General features: G+C 40.6%; 1 protein-coding gene across 6 annotated transcripts in view; it reads right to left on the bottom strand.

The window, feature by feature from the left end:
- The window catches only part of TLE1 (TLE family member 1, transcriptional corepressor), a 92,386-nt gene that overhangs the window by 37,590 nt on the left and 28,363 nt on the right, over positions 1–26,433 (bottom strand). For 3 of the 6 annotated variants that reach the window (XM_006071620.4, XM_044939982.2, XM_044939983.2), the window contains 4 exons: positions 25,906–25,968; positions 23,961–24,065; positions 8,529–8,733; positions 7,759–7,775 (listed from right to left, as the gene is read on the bottom strand). In XM_006071620.4, coding sequence (XP_006071682.1) covers positions 7,759–7,775; positions 8,529–8,733; positions 23,961–24,065; positions 25,906–25,968 — 390 coding nt within the window. The remainder of the gene's footprint in view (positions 1–7,758; positions 7,776–8,528; positions 8,734–23,960; positions 24,066–25,905; positions 25,969–26,433) is intronic. The other 3 variants (XM_025281649.3, XM_006071622.4, XM_025281648.3) reach the window with 3 other exon arrangements.

Genomic DNA, 26,433 nt, shown 5'->3' on the forward strand with positions numbered 1-26,433 from the left:
TATTTAATTGTGAATCAGAGTTTTTTAATCAACATGAAAACTAGCGTTACCACACTGAATGATAGACTCTAATTCTAGCCAAGAAACTTGATGTTTTATTTCACCTTGCAGCTGGTAAAATTTAATTATCTGCCAGAATTTTTCAAACACTATAATTACCGGGCAGACTTCTACTACAAATGTTCCGAGAGCTGGGATTTCCAGACTGTATATAAGTTTTCGTTTGTTTAAAAATTTTCTTAAGAACCAAACAAAATCATCTTATTTACCTTATGTCTTCCCTACAAGAATTCAAAAATAGAAGTTTCATACAGCCCATGGGGGATATTACAAATCTGAGCAAATCAAGATCTAAAAACACACTGTTTTCAAAATAAGCTAAAATTTGAAAACCGTGATGATTTTCTGCACCTTTCAAGTTACACACACTGGTGGGAATAGAGCCAAGTAAAACAATAAAGGGAGAGGCAGATGAAACAAGTCTCTAAAGAAAACAAGATCCCCCTGGAATGTTCAGCCCAGAGACAGAGTGTCTAAAAGACCCGTTATCCCAACTGGCATGCTTTTCTCTCCATCTATATAAAGAAACTATTCATGAAATGATTAGATGAGGTCTAAGAACAGAGAAAAGGTATGAACCACAAGAAGGGACGCATCCCTTCTAAAATCTGGAATATCTGAGAACCTAAAACCTCACTGGGCATGTGAACTGACAACAGGTGAATTGTTCACTATGGTTACCCTGTGCTTCCCGAGAGTCCCTTCTTGCACTAACAGTGATGTGATGGTTAAGAACAGAAATGAGAGTGAGCAAAAAAGCTACCCAGAAAGCATAGGAAGCCTTCGAATGTTATAACCTGTGGTCAGATTCAGAGCACAATTTCCCAAATAGGGGAAACATGTTGCATAAAAACACACCAGAATCATTCCCTGCTCAAGATGAGTGGGCCCAAGTTAACTAGAGAGTTGGTGGTATTTGAACTAGCGGGTAGAAGTGGACAATGTAATCTCTTAAAGTAAAAATAAAATCCAGACATGTAAATAACAAACCATACCTTCCTATAAGAACTTACAATTTAAATAGAAGAATCTTTTGAATTTCAAAGAGCATTCAGTCAAATCAGAAGCAAATGTCAAGATTTGGAGTTTGTGTTACCTTTATTCTGACCATTCTGGAAAATAATGTTTCTATTTCATGCTCTGAACACCCACCTACTCAAGACCAACATAGAGAGACTTAGCTGCTTTAATATGAATAATAAGCAGTCTTTATAGTCTTGTTCTAAGAATTTTACTTTTCTTGGGCAATTTAACAAGAATGGCTGTTCATGTACACTGAGGTATTTTGGAAGGTAAACTCCAAATATATGAAAGAGAGCTGGTTTACACTGTTAGTGTTGCCAGAACACTTTATAAGAGCATTCACGTCTCCTTCATCTACTCTGAGACCTCAAAGCAATTCTTTTGCCAGACAAATCTAAAGCTTGAAGCCACCAGCAGCAAATGTGAAAGGAAAACCCGCTCATGGAGACAGCAAAAGCTAGACAGGTTTCCCTAATGTGAAAATAATGCACATTATTCAAATGGATTTCTTTAGCTGCCATGCTGATTCCCCTTGGGAACAGTCTCCTCCTCACAGGAAAAGTGTTTGTGTCAGAGGTACAGATTGGAAACTCATGACACCTCATTTATCCTCAGTTACTCTAAGGCAGTGGGAACCTAATTTGCTAGCACACTCTAGGCTGACAATTAACTTCTCAGTGAACATTAAAACAATTAGGTAACGACACACCCCATCACATCTGTGCGCCGCCTCATCCACACCTGGTACCAATTAAGCCGTCACTCTGCGCGTACTCTGTGCATACTTTGTGCTGCGGTCCAGTTGGTCATTCACGCACTGTGTGTGACAAATGCACTTGTAACGTATAAAACTAACAGAATCCCCACTTGTCAATGGCAAAAGTGGAAGCAAATGGAGATGTGTGGAAACATAGAAAACATGTCTCAGAAGACTGGCTGTGAAGCAGGCCTGAAGGGTAAACATCTATTTCTCACATGGTTTGAAGGCAAAATATGGGGAGAACAATAAAAAAAAAATTAAAAGAAAAAACATGTTCGTGCACCTGCATTTAGGAACTCAGCACTGTTGGATGCAGATGGGTGACTCGAGAGGATGTCCAAGATAAAAGAGCTATAGACACACACCCAGTGACATCTGGGCTGGAAGACGTGCTAAACCATGAAATGCCTTCAGCGTCACTCTCTAGGTCCACAGTTTGCTTTTCCACCCTCCTTCTCCAGGTAAAACAAAATAAAACGTTTTCAATAAAAACTATGAAGCTGAAAAGAAACATAACTACTTAAAAATAATCTTTAAATGACCTCATAACACCTTTATTCCCCTAATCAGGACCTTGGTCACAGCAAAAATCAAGCTGTATCTCAAACCTTTTCTAGAAGCATGTTTGTAAAGCGCTCTTAGGTGCTACTGCCCCTCTTCATTTGCCAGCCCCTGGTGAGAAGCTTCTACTGCAAAGAAAAAGGTCCTGAAACTAGAAAGCAATGGGTCAGGACTGGACTGTGGTATCTGATATCTGATGGCACTTACACCCATCTCTCCTCATCGGAAAGATACAGTTTGCTGTACTATGTTAAGGAGGGGATGTTGAAAATGATAAGCAGACACCTCACCTGGCACAGGAACACACCATTCCCAACAAGCAAGAAACCGCCAGGGTCCTCCTTCCCTTGGGGGTTCACCCTTCTCACGGCAGTGATGCTGGTTTTCCCAGAGGATTTATTTTATTTTTTTAAGTACAGAGTTTTAAGTTCTGCCAAAAGAAAAATCTACTGAGGCCACTGCTTCAGAAAATGTGTTTCCTACTGTGCCTTAAATATAGAGATTTCAGTTAATTCATCTTAGTTTTATCCTTTGTCTCCACACAATTCCTTGGCATAGGCCAAGATAAAGTCATCAATGTTTAGGTGAAAATACCTCCTCTGAGCCCCCATTTGCCTTTGACGGATTCCAGCATCATTCAACTGATCAAGTTCCTAAGAGACTGGGGTGTGTTTCGTGAGGCTGACACACATAATCAGGACCAGCCACTCAGTCAGGTGGGCCCTCGTCGCCACAGAAGCCTCACACATTGTGTGAGGAGGAAAGGAAACCACAAGTAACTATGCTGAGGGTGACCAACGACATGTTTCCTGTTGTCTGGCTCCCCTGCAGGCAGATGCAGGGAGGACCTGCCTAAAGGCCTGCAATGGCAGGTCTGACGACTTCCCATTTGTGGGTCCTGAACCCTCACCCTGCAGGCAGCCACCATTGCCATTTTACAGAGGAGACAAGAAGGTCCAAAAGGATGAGGAAGACTGCCTGTGCAGCCAGAATTCCACTGGGTCTGCCTTAGTCCAAAACCTACCTTCTTTCTATCACTGCTCCTCACCACCCCCACACCCCCCCACACACTGCCATGGTCATAAAAAGCCACGAGCAGACAATGTGACATTCAAAAAAGTAAAATTTCAGAAACAGCCAAGGGTGAAATACTTCCCAAAGCAAGCCTCGTAGCTTATTCCCTCTTTGCCCTCTATTCTGCACAGTGTCATTTCAGAAAAAGGGAAGGGGTGGGTGGTCCAGAACTAGGCTCTGGTCCTGCCTCTGCCAATTAACTAGTCAAGTACAACAGCTAGAGAAGAAAAAAATAAAGACACCATCTTAACATCAAGTGATGGTTGTCATAACCACTTGTTTAAAAGTTCTAAATGTGAGCATGGTAACTGTAGAAATCAGTTACGGGAGTGGTAATACAGTCCCTCAGAAAGATGATCTGTATGAACAGAAGCACCCAACCTCCTTGTGCTTTGCGTGTGAGAAAAGAGATGTGTGCTTAGTCACTTCTGTCATGTCCGACTCTTTGAGACCCCATGGACTGTAGCCTGCCAGGTTCCTCTGTCCATGGGATTCTTCAGGCACGAATACTGGAGTGGGTTGCCATGCCCTCCTCCAGATTTTCTGGACCCAGGGACTGAACTAGATCTCTTATGTTTCCTGCAAGTGGGTTCTTTACCACTAGTACCACCTAGGAAGAAAATGATAGCGATGCACTATTCTGACCTAAAGCAGGTGAAAAGTGCTTAAGACTTTTCAGAGCCAGGAACCCCCCATGGAGAATTCAGTGAGAGTTATGATCTTTTCCCAGCATTACATAAGAGCACTCACCCACAGTACTCTACATAAAATCTTAGGGGTATTCAAGGGCCTTCTGAAGTCCACTCAGGAGCCTGCCTAAGTTTACAGACCGTCCCATTCTAGAGTCTCTCCCAGACAGCCCGCTCAAGTCTCCTCCCTTTTCTAGATGTTCCAAATAATGATCACATGAGTGACGTATTTCAGTGCTTTTCATTCAACACATAATTTGACTCTGACATCACAAGACATCACTATAAAACGGCAGCAAGTATACACAGCGCTCTCAGCCAGTGCCTGGCAGATAGTAAATGGTCAATAAGTATTTGTTTAATGAATGAGTACTTAAATAAACATCCTATCACATTTTCTTAAAAGCCATACAGCTCCTTGTCAATTCTCTAACTCCAGGTCTTTCAAGCAGACTTAATTTAAAGGAGATTTTCTTCAGCCAAAATGAATTTGGTGCAATTCATCTTTAAATTAACTTGAGTATCTAAATTTTATTACTCTTGAAGAAATAAAGGCTTTTGTCAGGTCATTTCTTTGTTCAGTAGTAGCACTCTGATAAACAGGCTTATGTTAAAATAAAAAAAGGTTTGTGAATTAGAAAAACAGTAGTCAAATCTTAATTTAAAATCAATAGCCAAACAGAAAATTACACCTCTCTTAAGTTACTAGCTTTACCACTCATCCCTTTCAGAAATGAGAAACTTAAAAAATCGTGTCCTCTCTGCTCTTAGCTCTCTCCTTTCCTGGGTTTTACATAAAATAGGTTACATTATAGTTCATTTGTTTTCCCACCATAAAACCTTCAACTAGCGAATGGAATAGTTTAGACTCAGATAACAATACATACACACTCAACAGTTCCCTCTGGATCTATTGTAAGTCCTTGATTTTTGCATTGGATATAAAAAATGTCTGTTCAACATAGAAAGAAGAGTAGGAAAAAAATAAAACTATATGCCAGCCTAGAATTTCTCAGAACTCCTTGGTCTTATTTATGGCAGAGGTTCTCAAGAGTTGGGTCCAAGGACCTCAAGGGTGTCTCTTTGTGGGCAGATTTTAATACTTAAACCAAAACAATATATGTCAACAAACAGAATACAAAAAATTGACAAGAACTCAGCTACCCTCTTTAAACCAGGCAATAAAGACATTTGCAAATGTGCAAAAAACAAAGACATTCTTCCCACTCTAATTTTTTATTTTGGAAATTAGTTATTTTTCACTAAAAATGTTATTTAACACAATTAAGTAACTATCTGTTTAAGTAATTTAAAAATCTGTTTTATTTCTAACCCAGATATTTTTCAAAATATGTGACATACATAAACAAAAGTTCTCTGGGGTCATCAATTACTTTAAGGATATGAAGGTTCTGAGACCACAAGGTGTGAAAATCATTGCCCTAGATAGCCACTGCTCTTAACCCCTCATTGAGTGAAAAACAAAACACCTGTATAATCAATTGACTTCATCTGCCAAGTAAAATTCAACTTCATAATTCAAACCACTTTATTAAATACTTAAGTACTATAATATTTTAGGTGTTAATAGTACACATCATCTCATTACCCACTGAGTCTCATATTTAATTTTACATAAAGTTTGAAGAGAGTTAATTTTACATAACTGCAGCAAAATCCCACTTATATGGACAGTGAACAATTTAATTCCTCTCTACAGACTGAATTAAATGTTTAGGTTACAAAGTAGTCTAGTTTCTCCATTTTATACAATCATTACCATGAGTTTTCTATAATAATTATGCAGGAAACTCAGTATATATACTTCTGAAAATGTTGAAATTATAATTAAGACTTGACAGAAGTTTGGTGTAAAAAAGGAGACATGCAAATGAAACATTAAGTAACTATGTATTTTATATTATTTTATAGATTGGTTTATGCAATGTATCTACCACATTTGGACTTGAAAGTTCACTAACTATTAACTCAACATGGACTTACTAATAACCAAACTAGCTGGACTTAAAAACAATCCACAGCTGCCTGAAATTGAAGAACTATTTTGTACTTCTTTAAGGGTACAACTTCCCCATAAATCAAAAGTTAGTTCCTCCATATATCAGTTTACTTAGGTCTGTACTTTGGGAGAAGGTGACTTTATTCCCTAGGTCTAATTTTTTCTCCCCTCTTTTTCCTTCCTAACATTTTCCAAAGAAAACTTACAGAACAAGAATCTTAAAACCAGCTTTCTCATCCTTTCACCATTATCTATTCCCCTAATATACTCTGACACATAAAGTATACCAAGCTCAGTCCCAAAGAAAATTTTTAAAACAGTTACTATTCTACCCAGAAGGTGGAGGGACGGGGGACCTAAACTTTTCAAACTGAAAAAAATTACATATCTTCCCCCCAAATTCATAAGAAAGTATCAGAGCGATTTATTTAAAAGTTCAGTAGGGCTTCCCCGGTGACTCAGAGGGTAAAGCGCCTGCCTGCAATGCGGGAGACCCAGGTTCGATCCCTGGGTCGAGAAGTTCCCCTGGAGAAGGAAATGGCAACCCACTCCAGTATTCTTGCCTGGAGAATCCCATGGATGGAAGAGCCTGGTGGGCTACAGTCCATGGGGTCGCAAAGAGTCGGACACGACTGAGCGAGCTCAATTCACTTCACTTCACTTCATCCCATTTTTAAACCATATTTAGATTGAAGATCATCAAAATACTGTCATGTTCAGAAAGATAAAAGGAAGGAGGGAAGGGGTAAAAACTACAGGTTATCTTAGCTGAAAAGGGGCCAGTTTCTCACTGTTTGCTCCACAACATGAGAGGTGCATTCTAGAGACAGGCAACCCCACAAGTAACTGGCAGATATGTGAACAGATCAAATATTACATAAAGTGGGTTTCTCCATTTTATATAACCATTACCATGAGTTTTCTATAATAATTATGCAGGAAACTCAGTATATACTGAGATTTAGGCTGGTGAAAAAATGAACTCAATAAGCACAGAGCTCTGTGAACTCAATTTTCTTGGTTTTGAGAGATTACTCAAAGACTCAGTTCTTTGGACTAAAATAAAGTTCAAGTTCACACTCCAAGGATGATTATGAAAAGAAAACCAGATATAGAAACCTAGCAACTAAGATGCATTTGCAGAGGATAATGATGGTTTAGGTAGAAATAACACAACACTAACCAATTTCATATATGGATTATGACCTCTTGCCTGCAGAACTGACTTAAGAAAAAAATGAATACTCTCTTACATTAGAGGTAAACCTGGACTTGAAGTGCAATGATAAACATATTTTTAAAATGGGGCACATAAGGATCAAAGTGTATTTTCAAGTGAGTAATCTTAGCTTTGCCTCCCTCTCATCCGATAAAAGTTTTATACAAAAGATGGGGGGGTGGGGGAGAGAACAGACATATTAAAAAAAAAAAAAAACAAGTTGCTGAGAGAGATAGGGTAGAATACACGTGTCTGTGCCTATATGTACAGAAAGGCGGCTGGGGTGCACCGTGGGGGTGGGAGGAGGAACGTGTTTTTATGTGCAGCAGGCACATAAAGTCAGGGTACTTACTGTGCCTGGTTCTCTGTCTGCTCCCGAGGTTACCAAGAAACGCACAGACATGCCCGTTCAGACACAGAGGCAAGAACAGAAATAAAAAAAAGGGGGGAATAATTAGAACACAAGCCCCAAACAGTTTTAAAAATGGCTTTTATTTATATAAGTCATTGCACATTCCTAATACAGTGATTTCCTGAAAATTACAGTATTTTGTAAACATAAGATTTACAGTTTAACCATACACAAAAGCCTATTTTTTTAAAATTTCTTGACAGAATAAATTACTCTTTTTTTTTTTTTTTTTTCAAAAAATTAGTCAAGTGCAATTTTGCCCAATATTTAATGCATACTAGAATTAAAGCCTATGAAACTAAGTAGTAACAGATGCAATTATCAAACCTTTCATTTGAACACATTCACTTTCAAATTTAACTTCTTATTTCGCCCCATTTAACAACATTACTTTCTTTGAAAATTACCCAATTAAGCAGTTAACAGTTTTCCATAATATGGTACAGGCCACTGGCATTAACGAGGCAGTTGCCAAGATGTCAAGATGCCTGCCATCTAAAGAGATGGAGAAATCTACAGATGCCCACGTTAAACCCTGAAAACCTCCAGGGTGAACTGTGTTTCAGTGGCCAAGCTTTGCGACAGACAGTTCCTCTTAGCTCATTGTTAGCGCTCTGTATGGGTTGGGGCTTTCTTTAGCGGTGCACAAACTTTGCAGCACTGTAAGAGTGTTAGGACAAGGTCCTAATCTGGCTTGCCCGGCCTCTCACCTCTGTGGTGCTCTGCATCGTGGTGCTTCTTGTCATCTTTAATTGCCAAGTGAGACTGGCCACTCAGAGCACTAGACAGCGCCAGGAGGCCGGCACTGCCGCCGAGGGGCGGGATTCCAGGAGGCTGAAGTCCCGAAGGGTGAGGGGTGAGGGGCACTGGAGGTCCGTGGCCATGAGAAAGATGCTGAGCTTGCAACTGCTGCTGCTGTTGGAGGTGGTGGTTGAGAGGAAGAGGGAGAGAGAAAGAAAAAGTGGTGGTGGCGGCGGCGGTGGTGGCATCCGGGTAGAAACCAGACATGACATGAGAGGATGGAGGAGACAGATCAGGAGGTTACACACACACACAGCAAAAAGAGAGAGAGAGAGAGAGAGAGGAAAGGGAGAAAAAAAAAATGTGGTTAGTACGTTCAGTCCATCAAAAGCCTGCATCTGCTTAGTTACCTGATATCATATAATCGTCCCAAAACATAATCTTCAGACTAACATTGTCACTTTCTGGCCTAACTCACACCCTGAGAACGTAGCTGTGCAAGCTTGGATAGGTAAGTAAGCCCTCACATATTAGTTAGTCCCATCTCTAGGCAGCTCCAGGGTTGAAATCCAGTGCTGTCACTGAATCTAAGATGCCACAGATTTTGGGTTCATTCTGATTTCAGAAAGGTTACAACAGGGGAGGCACAGATATACATCCTACAATATAGTACCTATATTCTCAACAAGTCACAAGTTACTAGGCGATTCCATTCTACCCCAGCATTCTTGTGTTAACCTAACACAATGGTAGGATGAGACAAAACCAAATATTAACATACCCAGAAAGAAGGAAGAACTAGCATCTCTTATGCACTGGTGTGCCCTTACTTCATCAAGGTTTATCTTCATCTTAAGTCAGTTCTACTTCATCAAACCCTCACAGAAATGAGGAAGTACTGATATTCCCATTTCACAGGTGGCCAGGCTCAAGGCACTGAGTTTCTCCCACCAGGTGGGAGGGGAGTGAAGTCAACATAGGAAGGGCCGTCATGGTACCACCACATACAGAGGGAGGCCTCAGGGAGACATGCATGTGACAACTCAAAGAAACCACAGAGGCAGAACTTTGATTATCCCTTCCTTTCTCCTGAGCTTCATGCCCCAAACCAGCCCCTCTCCATGTCACGGAGGAAGACACCGGGATACAGTGAGGCCAAGAAGCCTGCTGAGGAAAACACTGTTGATGACCAAGTCCCTCGTTCCTAAATGCCTTCACCTCTATTGCTTAACCCATTCCAGAAGTTATAAATTGGTTCATATTAAAAAGTACCATTGCTCTCATATATTATATTTAAGACACACTACAGGAAATGAAAAAGTATCCCAGAAATGGCCCCTCCACCATAAATCTGGCTGCATTTCAGCTGTCCAACATAAAACTCATTTTTGATGAGATAGTAAAAACGATTAAAGCTCAATTTCTAAGGTGTAATGTTAGGAAATTCTTAAGATTCTGATTTGTGCTCACTTCCCTGGGACTCAATTACTAGTTTTATTTATTACCCCCTTGCGTGTACTGAATATATTAGATCTTTATGCCAGATCTTCAGTAATTTCCACCCCAACTACTGATATTTGATTGAATACTAAACAGGTTTCCAGCCCTCAAGAGCAAGCAGCAGCTAAAAGGCAGAAATCAGTGTCTACAGTTATCTTACAGTGAATTTTCAACCACTCCTAGTATCTTTTTAAAAATCTTTAGAAGCCAACCTCTTTAAACTTCCATTCCTTCCAAAGAGAGCACAGTTCTAATGAGAAGGAAATTGGAAAAGGGAGCGAGGTCAGAGAGAGCAACATTAATAGCCTTCTTGGAAAGTATTTATAAACTACTCATTCACCATTTGAGATCATAATAACAATTTCTTTATGCATAAAATCACCTTCCTGTCATCCCAAAGACACTAATTCCTGCTCTCTCACCTTTTAAGAGCTCAGCAATAGCAGGACATAAAACTGAAGAAGCTGGCAGAGGCATCACGGTCCACTAGGCATGCTCATTAGCACTTAATTAGGAACTAGACACCTGCCATAAGAAATGTGCTCAGAGAAGGATGAGGAACAGGTCTGCCCTACCAGCGATTACTATCATTACTCGGAGAGTGAGAGCTATGTCCGGCTGCTGCGAGGGGAAGGCAGTGATGCATACAGAAGTGGGTGCAGTGGGGTAATTAAGAGCAGCACTGATTAAAAGAAGATGAGCGAGGCTAAGCAGAGGGGAAGGACTTTAACTACAGGGTGGAGGATACAACCCTATCACCCTTCCCTGCACCCCGCCCCTCCCAGTTACCCCCCTAAAATCCCCCCCCCAAATGGAGTTACCAAAAAAATGACTCCAGACGTGGGATTTTATGTCAGAGTTAAGGCAGTCTCAGGTGACATTTGAAGACGCTAGAAGGAAGGGAATTTTCTGCCAAAGCCAAGTTGGTTTTTAGAAAGATGAACTGGAAAGCATTCTCATTACTAAAAAGAAGACTAAGCTTACAAAATAAAGGGGCTTTGCCTCAGCTGTGAAGCAGACCTGAAAGGTTAAACCCAACATTTAGGCAAATGGCTCTCAACAGAGCTCTCCAACAGCTTACACTGGCCATAGGTAACCCCCACCTCTACCCTGCTATAGAGTTTCAGGCCCATGAAGACAGTCTATTATTAGAGGCAATGAGGTTCTTCCATTCTGAGCTTGGCCATCTTGAAAGTGCCTTCTTCCACCTTTTATAAAAAAGCATAACTCTCTCACAAAATGAAAGGAATACTTAAGTAGATAGCAACAGGATGAATCACAGCTACTGAAGATGCTGCAGACCCAGGAAACATGAACACTGCTGCCTCACATTCTACTTCTTTATCCTGCCATGCAGAGCTCCTAGATCATAATTCCAGCTTCCTTATCTGGCCTCAGCTTAGAACATACCAGAGGGAGGGAGGGTGGGAATCATGGCTCCCATTTCACAGATGAAAGAGTGGCTTGCCATGGGTTCTCAGCCAGAATGATGATTGAAAACCTTTCATTCCCTTCAACAGCATCTCTCCTGTGACCCCAGCAGCCCAGGCATGTTCATAAGGAGTCAGTGACAGACCCAGGGTTCCCAAGCAGCGGAAGGAAGAAGACAAGCTCTTTCTCCACTGATGACTTCACATTTCTCCCTTCCCAGGTAAGGAGATACTCCTGAGGGCACGCAACACTGTACACCCAGAGACAATCCACTTCACTGTCGGATGTTTACTGGGAAATAAAACGATCTCCACAATGCAGCCTCGGCAGCAGTGACAGATGGGAATTTGTTCTGAGATTTACAACTCACAAGTGCCATCTCTCCAGTCTCCACTTCCCAACACCCTACATATGAGAAATGAAAACATCTTTCACTCTAGTTCTCTTCCAAGGAAGCTGATAAGGAAGAATCAAGCTGAAACAGAGATAGTTCTGGCTTCTCTCAGAAGACGCTTAATAAATAAGAAGTGTTGTCTGTAAGATAAAATATTCATGGAAATGAATAGAGGGCCCACATCCAGGAGATTAAAACAGCTGACTCCAAAAGAGCAGCTGACCTGTCCCATGTGTTCTTGAAAGAACATGTTGTTTTGTGTTTTTTTTTTTTCTCCCCACAGTTTACCTGAGACAGCCTAATACCCATCACCTTCACTAAAAGAAAAAAAACATGAATGCTACTCAAAAATATGTGTTAGAACAAAAGACACTACTATACAGCCAGCAACACCTCAAAACACCCAATGGCTCTGCCAATTAAGGGAATTTACATGCATCAGTCCTCCATAGACCCAAACCTGCCCAAATCATTGGGGAAACTAAAATGTTTCTCAACATGACAGCAAGGCTGGAAAAATTCAACCTTCTACCCATTCATTAGCTTGCACTAATTAGTAAACTTTTTTTTTAAGTGATTGGCTATAGATTTATAACCACAGAACACACAAGCAAAACAGTTTACAAAGCATCAGAAAAGGCATTTTTGATGAACAGTGGTGGTTGAGGCAATATGTATCAATCTAAACAGGTGGTTCTCAAACAAAGCAATTTTGACAGCCTTTTCCCCCATCCCAGGGACATTTGGCAACATCTAGAGACATTTATGGTTGTCACAGCTGGGAGGGAGAGAGGAGGAGAAGTGCTACTGGCGTCCAGTAGGTAGAGGCCGGGGATGCCATTCAACGCCGTACAATGCACAGTACAATGCACACAACAGCCCTCATCACAGAGAATTCACAAGCCTAAAATGTCAGTAACACTGAAACAGAGAAATTCTGGTCTAAATCTAAGCTAGAATTCTGTACCATTATGTTAGAATCCATGTTCTTATATGCCAAAGGATTTGCCAAATTGTTTAAAACCCAAAAGTACTTTTCAGCATTCAACTCTTCACTGTCCTTTCTCCATCAAGTACCTTGTCACGACCCCCCAAAATGAGCAGCTGCTTATGCTGACTCCAGTAACAATTTAAAACAAACAGAAACTTCACATTTTACAAAACAATTTGGAGAAAGAGCTACACTGGGAACTTTTACGGACTGTTCTGATGCCACAGAGATGATTAGGGAAAGGTTTAGTTTGGGGCATGAGGAGATAAATGCACTCATTCTTACCCAAACAATTTGAATAGGCTGGGAATGAGATGAAGAAAACAAACACCAAACCCTGAGTTAATGATACTGAAAACCCACAAGGAATAAAATAACCTCATCCATGTCAAACAACAGCCATGCATTTAGAATTTTAATTCACATTTTACCTAGTGCAGCCCAGGTCAATTATGTTGCTATAATGAAATTGACTTTGCTGTTTACATTCAGAGCTTTAATGTAATAGTGAGGTGGTTTTTACATTTTTGTTTCTAAAACAGGTATAGCACAAGATTTATCACCACAAAGCTGCCTATACAGGTAGAAAGGAAACCAGAAAAATGAAGACCAATATCCCCCTCATCCCCACTAGATGTTAATAAGTTCCTCATCACCAACCACTGAATCAATATGAATTTCTGAAATTTAACCCACTTTACAACCTTTGGGAAAACTGTGTCACACAAACCACAAACTGAACCCAACCAGAACTAAAACCATGCCCCAAAACAGCATCTCCAATGCTAAAAGTGTGACAGTACGTGGCATTTATAGCACTTGGTATTTAAACACTTTTAAAGGTGGGGAGGGGGAGAGTGAAAAGTAGCATTTATTGACAATTTTCTCCAAATCACTCTTCCTTGATTTTCTGCTATTACTCTGTTCTTTAAAACGCTCAGTTCTTATCTTGGGAGAGTGCATAAAAAGAAAATTGGTATGCTACGATAAATAAGTGGGAGAAGTGGGGAAGAGCTGTGTGGCAGCAGAAACATCAAGGACACTACTCTGGGAGTTATCTGGAAACCTCCCATTATGTGGATGGCCTCTCGTGTGAAGAGGGGCAGGGGTGATAAACAGGCAGGAACTGCTTGCTGGGGCCAAGAATTCACAAGCCACTTGAAGACAATAAAAAGTAAGTAAATAAATAAATCCACCGAAAGGCCCCATTTTGATGCAGGAGCACACAGAAACAAAACTGCTGACCTACATGTAGGCAGGCACCCAGATGAAGGCCTAAAATTCTGAAAAGGATCGAAACTCTTCTTTTCTGTTTCTGTATTTCGGCTAACCTGCACAGGCCAACCTGTTCTGCATCATCACCCTGACTTACTCATTCTACCTGCCCTGGGTACCTGTTTCCATCATGACTTAAAGACCTAAACTAGAGTGAGTTTTTACAAGTCATGGGCACTTAAGTAGATCCACTTCTAAAACCAGATAAGGTTTCAATATAAAGATGCTCACCATAACCAGCCATCAGAGAAATATAAATCAAAACTACAAATCAGACAGCATGTCACACCCACTAGGAGGACTAGAATCAAACAATGGACAATACCAAGTGTTGGAGAAGAAGCAGAGAAACTGGAATTCTCACCCACTGCTAGGGGGGAATGTAAAATGGTACAGCCACTGGGCTGTTTAAAAAGTTAGATGGAATTACCATATGACCCAGAGACTCCATTCCTAGATATAAATACCAGATAAAAGAAAACATGTCCACAGAAAAATTTTTATACAAATGTTTCAGTTCAGTCTCTCAGTCATGTCTGACTCTTTGCGACCCCGTGGACTGCAGCACGCCAGCCCTCCCTCTCATCACCAGCTCCCAGAATTTACTCAAACTCATGTCCATTGAATCAGTGATGCCATCCAACCATCTCATCCTCATACAAATATTTACAGCAGCATTATTTATAATAGCCAAAATGCAGAAACAATTAAATGACCAGCAAGTGACTGGACAGATAACAAATGCAGTATACTGATGTAATAGAATATTTTTCATCAAAAAAAGGACTCAAAAATCTTGAAAACATTATGCCAAGTGAAACAAGCCAGACAAAGGAACGTATTATGTGACTCCATTTACAGGAAATATTCAGAACAGAAAAATCCATAAGAGATAGAAAGATTAAGCATTGCCAGGGAGTTGAAGGGATGGAGAAGGGGGTCTTGACTGCTAATGAATATGGGTTTATTTTTGGAGTGATGAAAATGTTCAAGAATTACATATTAGTGATAGTTATACATGTTTGTAAATATATTAAAAACACTGTGCTTTTAAAAGGGTGAGTGAGGGACTTCCCTGGCAATCCAGTGGTTAAGACTTTGCCTTCTAATGCAGGGGGGTGCAGGTTCAAACCCTAGTTGGGGAGCTGAAAGTCCACATGTGTCACAGCCAGAAAACCAAAGAAACATAAAATAGAATCAATATTGTGAAAAATTCCGTAGAGACTTTAAAAATGGTCCACATTTTAAAAAATTCTTTGAAAAAAAAAAAAAGCAGGGTGAATGATATGGTACATAAATCACCCATCAATTAAAAAAACCTGCATAGATCTAATAATTAAAATGAGATGTTCTACTTTCTATTCTGAAGAGTTCTTCCCCTGAAAAGAGGGAAAATATTATAATGCCTTCTAATAAATCCAAATAAAAATCATATGAAAATATATGGGGACATGAACAAGTAAACAACGCTTCAGCAAGTTTCCTAATAAATTAAAAGCACACTGCCTATTCAGAGGAACTCAGACACTGAAGCCAAGCCCTGCATTTGTTAGATACCTAGCTGTACTCTAGGTTTTAAAAAAAAAAAAAAAAAAAAGTCAGATGCAGAGACTTCTCGGCTGTATTGCTCCATCCCTTTGGAAAATTAATAAACGGGCTGAACTATTGGAATTTAAGTGGCAGGTAAGTCACTAAATAGAAGCTGGTAGAGCTGGAAGATCCATGTTTGTTGTCATTTTAGTTACTTCCTGTGGTAGCAGGCTATGCATTATTCTCCTAGGGTGATTTTGTTTTATAAAGAAACTTACAGCTGGGTTACTGATGGGCTTTCCAGGGATTAACTGCATACTCATAAGAATAAGAGGCTAACCTCATCCTCTTAAACTTCACACACTACAATCCTATAGATGGCTGACAGCTACAGCCGGAGGAGAAAAATAATCCAACATTCTTGCTAATCCTTAAACCAATCATCTCATGCAACAATGGGGAGTCCTTTAGGTGTACAACTCAATCTCTTCAGGACAGAAAGGCTCCTTCTACTGACACATCAGAAGGCTGTATTCACAGCCATCACCTACACAAACACACATAGTCAGATACCACAAACCACCCTAGGCTTCTTTTATTTCACACTAAGTTGTTTTAAAGTATAGAGAATTATAAATTTGCCTATGAAACAAGAATACACACCTGACCAAAACTAGAGCCCCAAACCAGAGCCCCACAGACCTTGACAGAAGTTATATTTGGGGAAAGTAAGTTAGATCACATCCAAATAAATGAGTAAGGATAAACAAGTTTGCTTATACTAACTCCAAATTTCCTTGAGTTCCTGACCTTCATATACTGCTATGGAAAATTGTTTACATTTTCTTATGTCCAACAATCAGCACAGAGGCAGCTATCAGAAATCTGGCATTTTGTGGTAGGGGAATTGGTCATCTAGGCATCTCTTCTAATTCTGCCTTCCTTCTAATTCCATCTCAAGGATCCCTGTCACTTCTCAGTGCCAACAAAAGAACTGGTCCCTCACGCTTTATGCTGAGTAAGGAAGCCAAAAGTGCCTGATCCTCACACTTTTGCTTCTCAAGCTTCTCTCCATCTGTTCCCCAAAGTTAACTTTTCCCTCGGTTCTGAATTTTAAGTTTGTTCACCAAAAGTTAAATGGCAATGCTTCTACACTGCTGTGTCCTTATTAAAACTCATTCAAGCACACGACTTAATGGCAGAAGCAGAGCATCTGGCTGGGTCTAATCTCAAATAACAATATCCAGGTAACCACCAGAAAAGACAAAAGAGGAGGTGACCCACTGCCTGGAGTAATCACCCTTTGAAGAAGCTTGGTCAACTGGACCCAGAGATGTGCTACAGGCACTGAGAGAAACCAGGCAGGCAAAACTGCAGTTCAGGGCAGTCAGTTCACCCACATGTCAGGCAAAGGCTGCTGGTCAGTCTTACCCTCTACAAAAGCCATACAAGGTAAATGGCATTGTCCACCTGAAGATGGACGCTGATGGAGCTAAACTGGCTGTACGAGGTCACAAAGCATAATAGTGCCAAGTGTCCCAAAAAAGTCCAGTCTTATCCTAGGACCAGGTAACATGGGTACCAACACGGGCACCATGTTATCCAAGGTTCAGTTCAGTTCAGTCACTCAGTCATGTCCGACTCTTTGTGACTCCATGAACCACAGCATGCCAGGCCTCCCTGTCCATCACCAACTCCCGGAGTCCACCCAAACCCAGGTCCACTGAGTCAGTGATGCCATCCAACCATCTCATCCTCTGTTGTCCCCTTCTCCTCCTGCCCTCAATCTTTGCCAGCATCAGGGTCTTTTCCAATGAGTCAGCTCTTCACATCAGGTGGCCAAAGTATTGGAGTTTTAGCTTCAACATCAGTCCTTCCAATGAAAACCCAGCACTGATCTCCTTTAGGATGGACTGGTTGGATCTCCTTGCAGTCCAAAGGACTCTCAAGAGTCTTCTCCAACACCACAGTTCAAAAGCATCAATTCTTCAGCGCTCAGCTTTCTCCACAGTCCAACTCTCACAACCATACATGACCACTGGAAAAACCATAGCCTTGACTAGATGGACCTTTGTTGACAAAGTAATGTCTCTGCTTATTAATATGCTGTCTACAGTGGTCATAACTTTCCTTCTAAGGAGTAAGCGTCTTTTAATTTCATGGCTGCAGTCACCATCTGCAGTGATTTTGGAGCCCCCAAAAATAAAGTCTGTCACTGTTTCCACTGTCTCCCCTTCTATTTGCCATTAAGTGATGGGACCAGATGCCATGATCTTAGTTTTCTGAATGTTGAGCTTTAAGCCAACTTTTCACTCTCCTCTTTCACTTTCATCAAGAGGCTCTTTAGTTCTTCTTCACTTTCTGCCATAAGAGTGGTGTCATCTGCATATCTGAGGTTATTGATATTTCTCCCGGCAATCTTGATTCCAGCTTGTGATTCCTCCAGCCCAGCATTTCTCATGATGTACTCTGCATTTAAGTTAAATATGCAGGGTGACAATACACAGCCTTGACGTACTCCTCTTCCTATTGGAACCAGTCTGTTGTTTCACGTCCAGTTCTAACTGTTGCTTCCTGATCTGCATACAGGTTTCTCAAGAGGCAGGTCAGGTGGTCTGGTATTCCCATCTCCTTCAGAATTTTCCACAGTTTATTGTGATCCACACAAAGGCTTTGGCATAGTCAATGAAGCAGAAATAATGTTTTTCTGGAACTCTCTTGCTTTTTCGATGATCCAGCAGACGTTGGCAATTTGATCTCTGGTTCTTCTGCCTTTTCTAAAACTAGCAAGAACATCTGGAAGTTCACAGTTCACGTATTGCTGAAGCTTGGCTTGGAAAATTTTGAGCAGTACTTTACTAGTATATGCGGAGAAGGCAATGGCACCCCACTCCAGTACTCTTGCCTGGAAAATCCCATGGACGGAGAAGCCTCGTAGGCTGCAGTCCATGGGGTCGCTAGGAGTCGGACACGACTGAGCGACTTCACTTTCACTTTTCACTTTCATGCACTGGAGAAGGAAATGGCAACCCACTCCAGTGTTCTTGCCTGGAGAATCCCAGGGATGGGGGAGCCTGGTGGGCTGCCATCTATTGGGGTCACACAGAGTCGGACACGACTGAAGTGACTTACCTTACCTTACTAGTATATGAGATGAGTGCAACTGTGCAGTAGTTTGAGCATTCTTTGGCGTTGCCTTTCTTAGGGATTAAAATGAAAACGGACCTTTTCCAGTCCTGTGGCCACTGCTGAATTTTCCAAATGTGCTTGCATATTGAGTGCAACATTTTCACAGCATCATCTGTTGGGATTTGAAATAGCTCAACTGGAATTCCATCACCTCCACTAACTTTGTTCATAGCGATGCTTCCTAAGGCCCACTTGACTTCACATTCTAGGATGTTTGGCTCTAAGTGAGTGTGAATGATCACATCATCGTGATTATCTGGGTCATGAAGATCTTTTTTGTACAGTCTGTGTATTCTTGCCACTTCTTCTTAATATCTTCTGCTTGTTAGGTCCACACCGTTTCTGTCCTTTATTGAGCCCATCTTGGAGGAGCCTGGTAGGCTACAGTCCACAGGGTCGCAAAGAGTTGGACACGACTAAGCGACTTCACTTTTGCATGAAATGTTCCCTTGGTATGTCTAATTTTCTTGAAGAGATCTCTATTTTCTTTATTCTATTTCTTTGCATTGATCACTGAGGAAGGCTTTCTTATCTCACCTTGCTATTCTTTGGAACTCTGTATTCAAATGGATCTATCTTTCCTTTTCTCCTTTGCTTTTTGCTTCTCTTCTTTTCACAGCTATTTGTAAGGCCTCCTCATACAGCCATTTTGCTTTTTTGCATTTCTTTTTCTTGGGGATGGTCTTGATTCCTGTCTCCTGCACAATGTCACGAACCTCCGTCCATAGTTCATCAGGTACTCTATCTATCAGATCTAGTCCCTTAAATCTATTTCTCACTTCCACTGTATAATCATAAGGGATTTGATTTAGATCATACTTGAATGGTCTAGTGGTCTTCCTGACTTTCTTCAATTTAAGTCTGAATTTGGCAATAAAGAGTTCATGATCTGAGGCACAGTCCGCTCCCAGTCATGTTTTTGCTCATCATATAGAACTTCTCTGTCTTTGGCTGCAAAGAATATAATCAGCCTGATTTTGGTGTTGACCATCTGGTGATTTCCATGTGTAGAGTCTTCTCTTGTGTTGTTGGAAGAGGGTGTTTGCTATGACCAGTACGTTATCTTGGCAGAACTCTATTAGCCTTTGCCCTGCTTCATTCTGTACTCCAAGGCCAAATTTGCCTGTTACTCTAGGTGTTCTTGACTTCCTACTTTTGCATTCCAGTCCCCTATAATGAAAATGACATCTTTTTGGGGTGTTAGTTCTAGAACATGATGTAAATGGTCTTAGAAAATGAGCATAAATGAAACACTGAGAAGTTAGGCAGCAGGTATTTGGTTAGAAATAGGTAAACTATGCAACTGTTTTCTTTAAAAAAGAAATTGCCCTCTGCTAATTATTCTTTCACTTTTTAATCAAAAAGAAACCATGTTTCTTCAGGGAGTGGGAAATCTTGACTGACAAGAAGACAAGGGGACTTTCTATGGTGGTGGGGACAATCTGTACCCTGAGAGAGAGTGTGGCCCAAAGGGTGTGTGCCTGTGCCAGGGGTCAGTCTGTACACTGTGCATTTCACGTGTAAATTACACATCAAATTTTAAAAATCCATGTGTGTACAGGTATGTACATAGCCATATCTGTATTTGTATGACATATTAATTTTATATGATATAAAACCAATTATATATGATATAATAAATCCAGTTAAAAGACAACACTAATTATTTGTAATCCTAATCTCAGTTTAGAATCAATTACTTAGTGTCAGAGCAGGTAAAGGAGAGTTCTAAGTTTCCAACTACCCAAATACTACAATGGGGAGTAATGAACTTAAGAGGTCTTTGGTCAATTTTCTTTTCCTTCAGGTAGCCATTAGCTATTCCACAAATAAAATGTTACATTAAGTCAATAAACTATTTCATTTTGAGCATTTTTAATAGCATTCCAAATTTTAAAAAAATATTTGAGGAATGCTGATTAAATTGTGTTGTTTATCCCAATGTTTGGGGGGGGGGGGAGGCGGAAATCAAGGTTCAAGTAAGTTCCCTTCCCACAATGAACTTGTTTTCTAAAGTACAAGTCAGCTTGTGTCAAACTGAATAAACCCTGTGCCTATCAGGATCTCTGCATTATTACTTTTTATTGTTACAAGAACATATGTTTAATAGCAAGAGAGCTTAAAAAAAATTCAAAATCTAGGGTTGCAGTTATTATTCTGCCAATTATCAAATTTACCATCAAAGCTATTTTTAAAAAGTATAACCAAAAATATCTCAAATATCTAAGAAGTTTATCTTTCTTAAATACCAGTAATCTACGTAAGTTGAAGGCAGGTGCTGCAGTGGAAAAGATTTAAAATTCTGTATTTCCCATCAGATATGAGAACTAAGTGTTCTATGCCAGTGCAAAACAGGTATCATTAATTCACTTCACAAAAATGGGAAAAAAAATAATAGAACCTCTCTCTGCCTACTAAAAGAGCATCCACAGTCCCAGGACACAGCTAATCTCACTTAGAAGCCTGGTGTCCTTAGGAAGATATAACTTTTTCCAGGTTTGCTAAAGAGAAATCTTTAGCCCTGTTAAGCAAGCAGTAAGCTGCTTGATTGTACCTTAAAGGGGATGAGAAATTTTTGGTTCATCTGCATTTTAAAGGGTACTCTTTCATGATCTTTCACACTTGTAATAGATGTCTAAACCGTTAAATTACTATTTCTTTTCTTAGCCTGAAAGTCGATGCAGACGAAGACCGTGGCCTCTGCCATTGTTCTTTACCCTAAGTCGGTCCCTGAACAATACTGACAGCTGCTATCAAACCAGGCTGCATTTACTCTGCGCGCAGCTGCTGCTTGTAGGAACAGACAGCCTCCCAGAGCCTCCTCCCCTCTGGGGAGAAAGGTTGACACACTGCATGTTCAATGAAGGGGTGCAAAGGTCCACTGAATTGTCAACCCAATTTTATGCTACTTCGATTTTCCAGGACGCGCACAATTCCTTTCAAGCAAAAATCAAGCATATGCCAGAGCATGAAACTTATGGTGTAGGATAATTATTGATCACTACAAACTTTAAAAGAGCCTGCCGACATAAATTAATATACTGATCCAAACATTACAATTATAAAAGCTGCACATGCCAATATGCTGAAGACTCACAATTGGCGTTAAGTCTTGTGCTGGGCCCAATTCACTGATTTGGGTTATTGTTGCTAGCTATCAGAGCTAATCTGCCTTTATAATCTCAACAACATGTTTCCTGGACTAAAGCCACTCATAAAATTAGCGATTCATCTGCCCTTGCAAAACAACCTGTTATTTTTATTTTCTGATTCAACGTGAAATGAGTATTACCTATAAACATCTGGTTAACACAATTTCCTCCTTTCTAATGGGTACAATTGGGCAGTGGCTTTGAGGACATAAAGAGTACAAAGTTTTACCATGAAGAAATGATATGTAAAAATTTAGAGCCTATCAGAAAACAAACATGTTCCACAAAGTTGAACTGGGTACTTGAGAACTGCTTTGCATATGTTTTCCTTTAATCAAAACAGGCTTTTCCATCCTCATTCATTTGGGTTAAAAAATTCTGCGCTCGAGCTACAAGTACAATTTGCTATTAGTCTTTGCTAATCAAACACAGTACATGCAAAAGTACCAGTGAATATTTGATTTGATCTCTGAAATAAAGCAATTCATTACACAAGAAAAGGGTACAGAAGGCAGCAGACAAATGCAGATGTAATTGTGTTTTTTGTTGAATGTGATTAGAGAGCCCACTAAGTAACAGTCAAAAACGTGATACGAAGGGGGAGAGATGCAGAGCCCGGATCTGGGGTGAAGGGGAGGAGGGAGAATTGTTTATGCAGAGCTAAGCTGTCAAGTGTAATAAAGCAGCTTGAATAAAATTTAAGCTGAAAATCCACTGAAGCTCCCCATTTCAGGGAGGAAAAAGCTATTAAAAGGAAATGAAGGTCACCCTCCCAGTTTATTTCACCTAATTGACTGCCAATAGCTTACCACAGGCAACCCGACTGCAGATCTGCAATTGAGAAACTGATGAAAGGAGAGTTTTCAAGCTGAGGCTCATTCTTTAATCCTCCTTGGCTCTTATGTTTTTCTCCATCTCCAGTTGGGATGTAATTTTAAACCCTGATGGATTAACTGGTTCCATTGTCTGTGGCCGTCACTGCACTATGGCACTCTTAATCCGTACAGCAGCATGTCTAATTATCATTACAAAGTGTCTGAGGGAACTATAAAGACCAGCAGGGCATCTTCTCACAAGCAATTAACATAAATTGATAAATGAGTGATTTGAATCCGCTCAAGGCACTCACGTATGAATAAAATCAGAAAGGACGGTCCCTTGTTTCAGCTACTTCTCTCGCCTAGTCTGGAAGGGCAGAAAACATGAGAACCGTCCTGGATCCTGCAGTTGAGGGGAAGGAAGGGGGCGTGGTCAGGGGGTGGGGAATGAACTCATGCAGGAGATGGACCCCACGGTTCACCGGGCTCATTAATGCAGAGCAAATGACTTGTGATTGACAACCAGTTGCCAGCAAGGAGCACTAACTGAACTCAACCCAGAAGAGCAGAAACCTCGTGAAAGGCTAGAGGGCACCAGGGCAGACAATTATCACTTCTTCAACGGCAAGAGGGCTTTCTTTTCGTTGGGGTGCTACTTAAAACTTCATGAAAGAGCCACAAGAAAATCAAAACAGTTATACATAGGTTCTAATACCCTGGGGAAAAAAAGGCAAAAGAATCAAACGATAACAAAATGAAATAATTCCAAGGGATGTCTTGACCCCAATTGGGATCTAAAGTTATATGACAGAAGTAAGGAAAGTAGGTATTTAAAACCTTTACCTAAAGTTTTAACCTAAGGGAGCAGGATAAACTATATTTATTTTTCCATTGAAAATAAGATTTATTTTGTTCCCATCCTAAAAAAGGTTGCTATTACCTCCCTTATGCCAAGTGTTCTTCCCTTACACACCTCAGTGTACCTGAAACCACTTCCCCGTACCTGAAACTGCCTCCCCCTCTCCCACTTATCAAAAGGTCAAGTTAACTTCATATTATATACAGATTAGATATAGATTAAGCCCACAAATTTAGAAGAAATGAAAGCTGGTTATACACACTGTAGGAGGTAGACCTGGTAGGCCACGTACCCCGATGATGGCATTCAGCTCTGCCATGGTCACCTGTTTGGCACGTTCAACAGCCTGGGCCACCTGCTGTTGATGCTTTGAAAACAAGAAGAAAAAGTATTAGTGAGGCAGCCAAGAACTTCACTGTACCTTCCAACCAAAAGACAAATGCTGCATATGGTACAGACTGAGGTGTAATATGAGTTTAAATGTGAACTTGCTGGAGCACATATTTCACAGAACACAGACAACCAGGGAAAGGAAAACAGTGGTGCTGCCCATCTTTCTAAACAGCACCAGTTAACTTCTGATGGGAATTTGGGGTTCAGAATGGTAGAAAGGCAAAAAAAGACATCAAAAATGGTCATGTGAAGCCTTAGAAGTCAATAGTATGGGATGTGGAAGATCATCCTGATTCTCAGAAAGGGTTTGCTATGATAAATTTGAGCAGGAGAAATTTACAGCCATTTAAAACACCCCTTTGGAGAAGGCAATGGCATCCCACTCCAGTACTTTTGCCTGGAGAATCCCATGGATGCAGCAGCTTGGTAGGCTGCAGTCCATGGGGTCGTGAAGAGTCAGACACGACTGAGCGACTTCCCTTTCGCTTTTCATTTTCATGCATTGGAGAAGGAAATGGCAACCCACTCCAGTGTTCTTGCCTGGAGAGTCCCAGGGACGGGGAAGCCTGGTGGGCTGCCATCTCTGGGGTCATACACTGAAGTGACTTAGCAGCAGTAGCAGTTTGGATACTCAAATTTTAAACATTAAACCTGCAATCTCTTCTCTGGTCAACAAATCTCAACCCACCAGTTGGTTCTGGACTCTGGGAATTCCTTTCCTCCTTTAGTCCTTAGATGTTTCACCCGCCACAGGAGAAAGGAAAGACACACACACACATACACACACACACACACACACTCTGAGATCACAGGCTGGAAATAGCCCACACACCTCCCAGGTCCACTCACAAATAAAAACAAAGTTGCACGTCTCTTTGGGAGAAAGGAGACTATATATAGCAGAGACTCCGAATTAATAAAGTCTAACAAAACAACAGTCTTCAAAAGGCCAACAAATCTAAATGGTAACATCCCGTAAATGCTATGCTGGAAAAGGCTGCCATGGTAATAGCAGGGATGGTGCTACCCAGCATGGAGCAGTAGATGCCAATAAGAGCAGACACTCAGCATTCCAGCTCCAAGGCCCATAAGCTTTTCACTCTGTCTCAAGATATACGCATCTTGTACACACTTAAAGCACAGTTTTACATTTATTAGCTTGTATCCAAAAGTAAACTTTAAGGCAAAACTAAAATATACTGGTTTTGAGTCAATTTCATAGGTTTACTCACACAAAGAGCTTTCCCCTCTCAAAAGATTAAGGTTAAACTCCTATCTATGACTTTGTAACAATAAAATGGCTCATATATGGATATAACTCTGTAAGCCAAGGTAACACGAACATGTAACATGAATGCTCTTAACCTTACGAGTATTGGCATCCGCTCCCTCCACAGACAGCATTATCAATCTGCCTTGAGGTACAAGGACAAATGAAATACCTGCTCCCATGATCAAGTCAACCCTGATGGAACCATTTTTAAAAAGCAGTAAAAGAAACAGTAAAAGGACACGTTAATCATCAGAAGCGATCAAGCTTATACTACTCCTCGAAGAAAAGAAAAGCTTTATGCTTGATAGTCATTTTGCAGTTTTCCATAGAAAAGAATTAATTTAAGGTTGAGCTATCGTCACTGCTTCCACAGTGTGCCCTTAGATCTATGAGATGGAATAGCAGGGGGTTTACACACTTCAGCTGTAACAGATGTTCCTCACACTTGTTCCTCGTGATAAAATTAACATCTTAAAACTAGCTAATTTGCAAACAGAGAAGCAACATAATTGCACTTTAACAGCTGAACAGTTTTACTTACTTCCTGAGACAGAAATGGGATGACTTGTGCACAAATCGTATTCAATCTCTTGGCGATTTCAGTCTATAAAGACAAAACCATATAAATGGTTAGCGTATTTCATAATCAGTTCAGAAGACAAAACTTCATACCCAACAGTGGAGTCCTCTACTGCCTCACTCTTAAGGGCATAAAAGTGCTTTCCCAGGCTATGTTAGCAATATTTATCTTGAGATAAACAGTAGATATTAATCCCACTTGCAAAGAAAGACATAATCGCACGTTTTATTGGTCACTTAAATAAGAGATAATGGGTAGTTTAATTGAGTCAGAAAATCTATGCAGTTTGAGGCTATATAATCATTTAACCTGGTGATTCCAAACCCTTCTGTACACTTATTCAATTATGGCATACCAGAGCACTTTTATGAAGCAAGTTCATTCAAACCAAAGTCAGAACCCTGGAGAGCAGAAGCACTGCCAAAGCAGACTAGCTCTCAAGTTGAGGTCCAGAGTGGGAGTGGAAGACCTCCTTCCACTTGTTTCAAC

The sequence above is a fragment of the Bubalus bubalis genome, chromosome 3, assembly GCF_019923935.1.
Source record: "Bubalus bubalis isolate 160015118507 breed Murrah chromosome 3, NDDB_SH_1, whole genome shotgun sequence".
Taxonomy (NCBI): domain Eukaryota; kingdom Metazoa; phylum Chordata; class Mammalia; order Artiodactyla; family Bovidae; genus Bubalus; species Bubalus bubalis.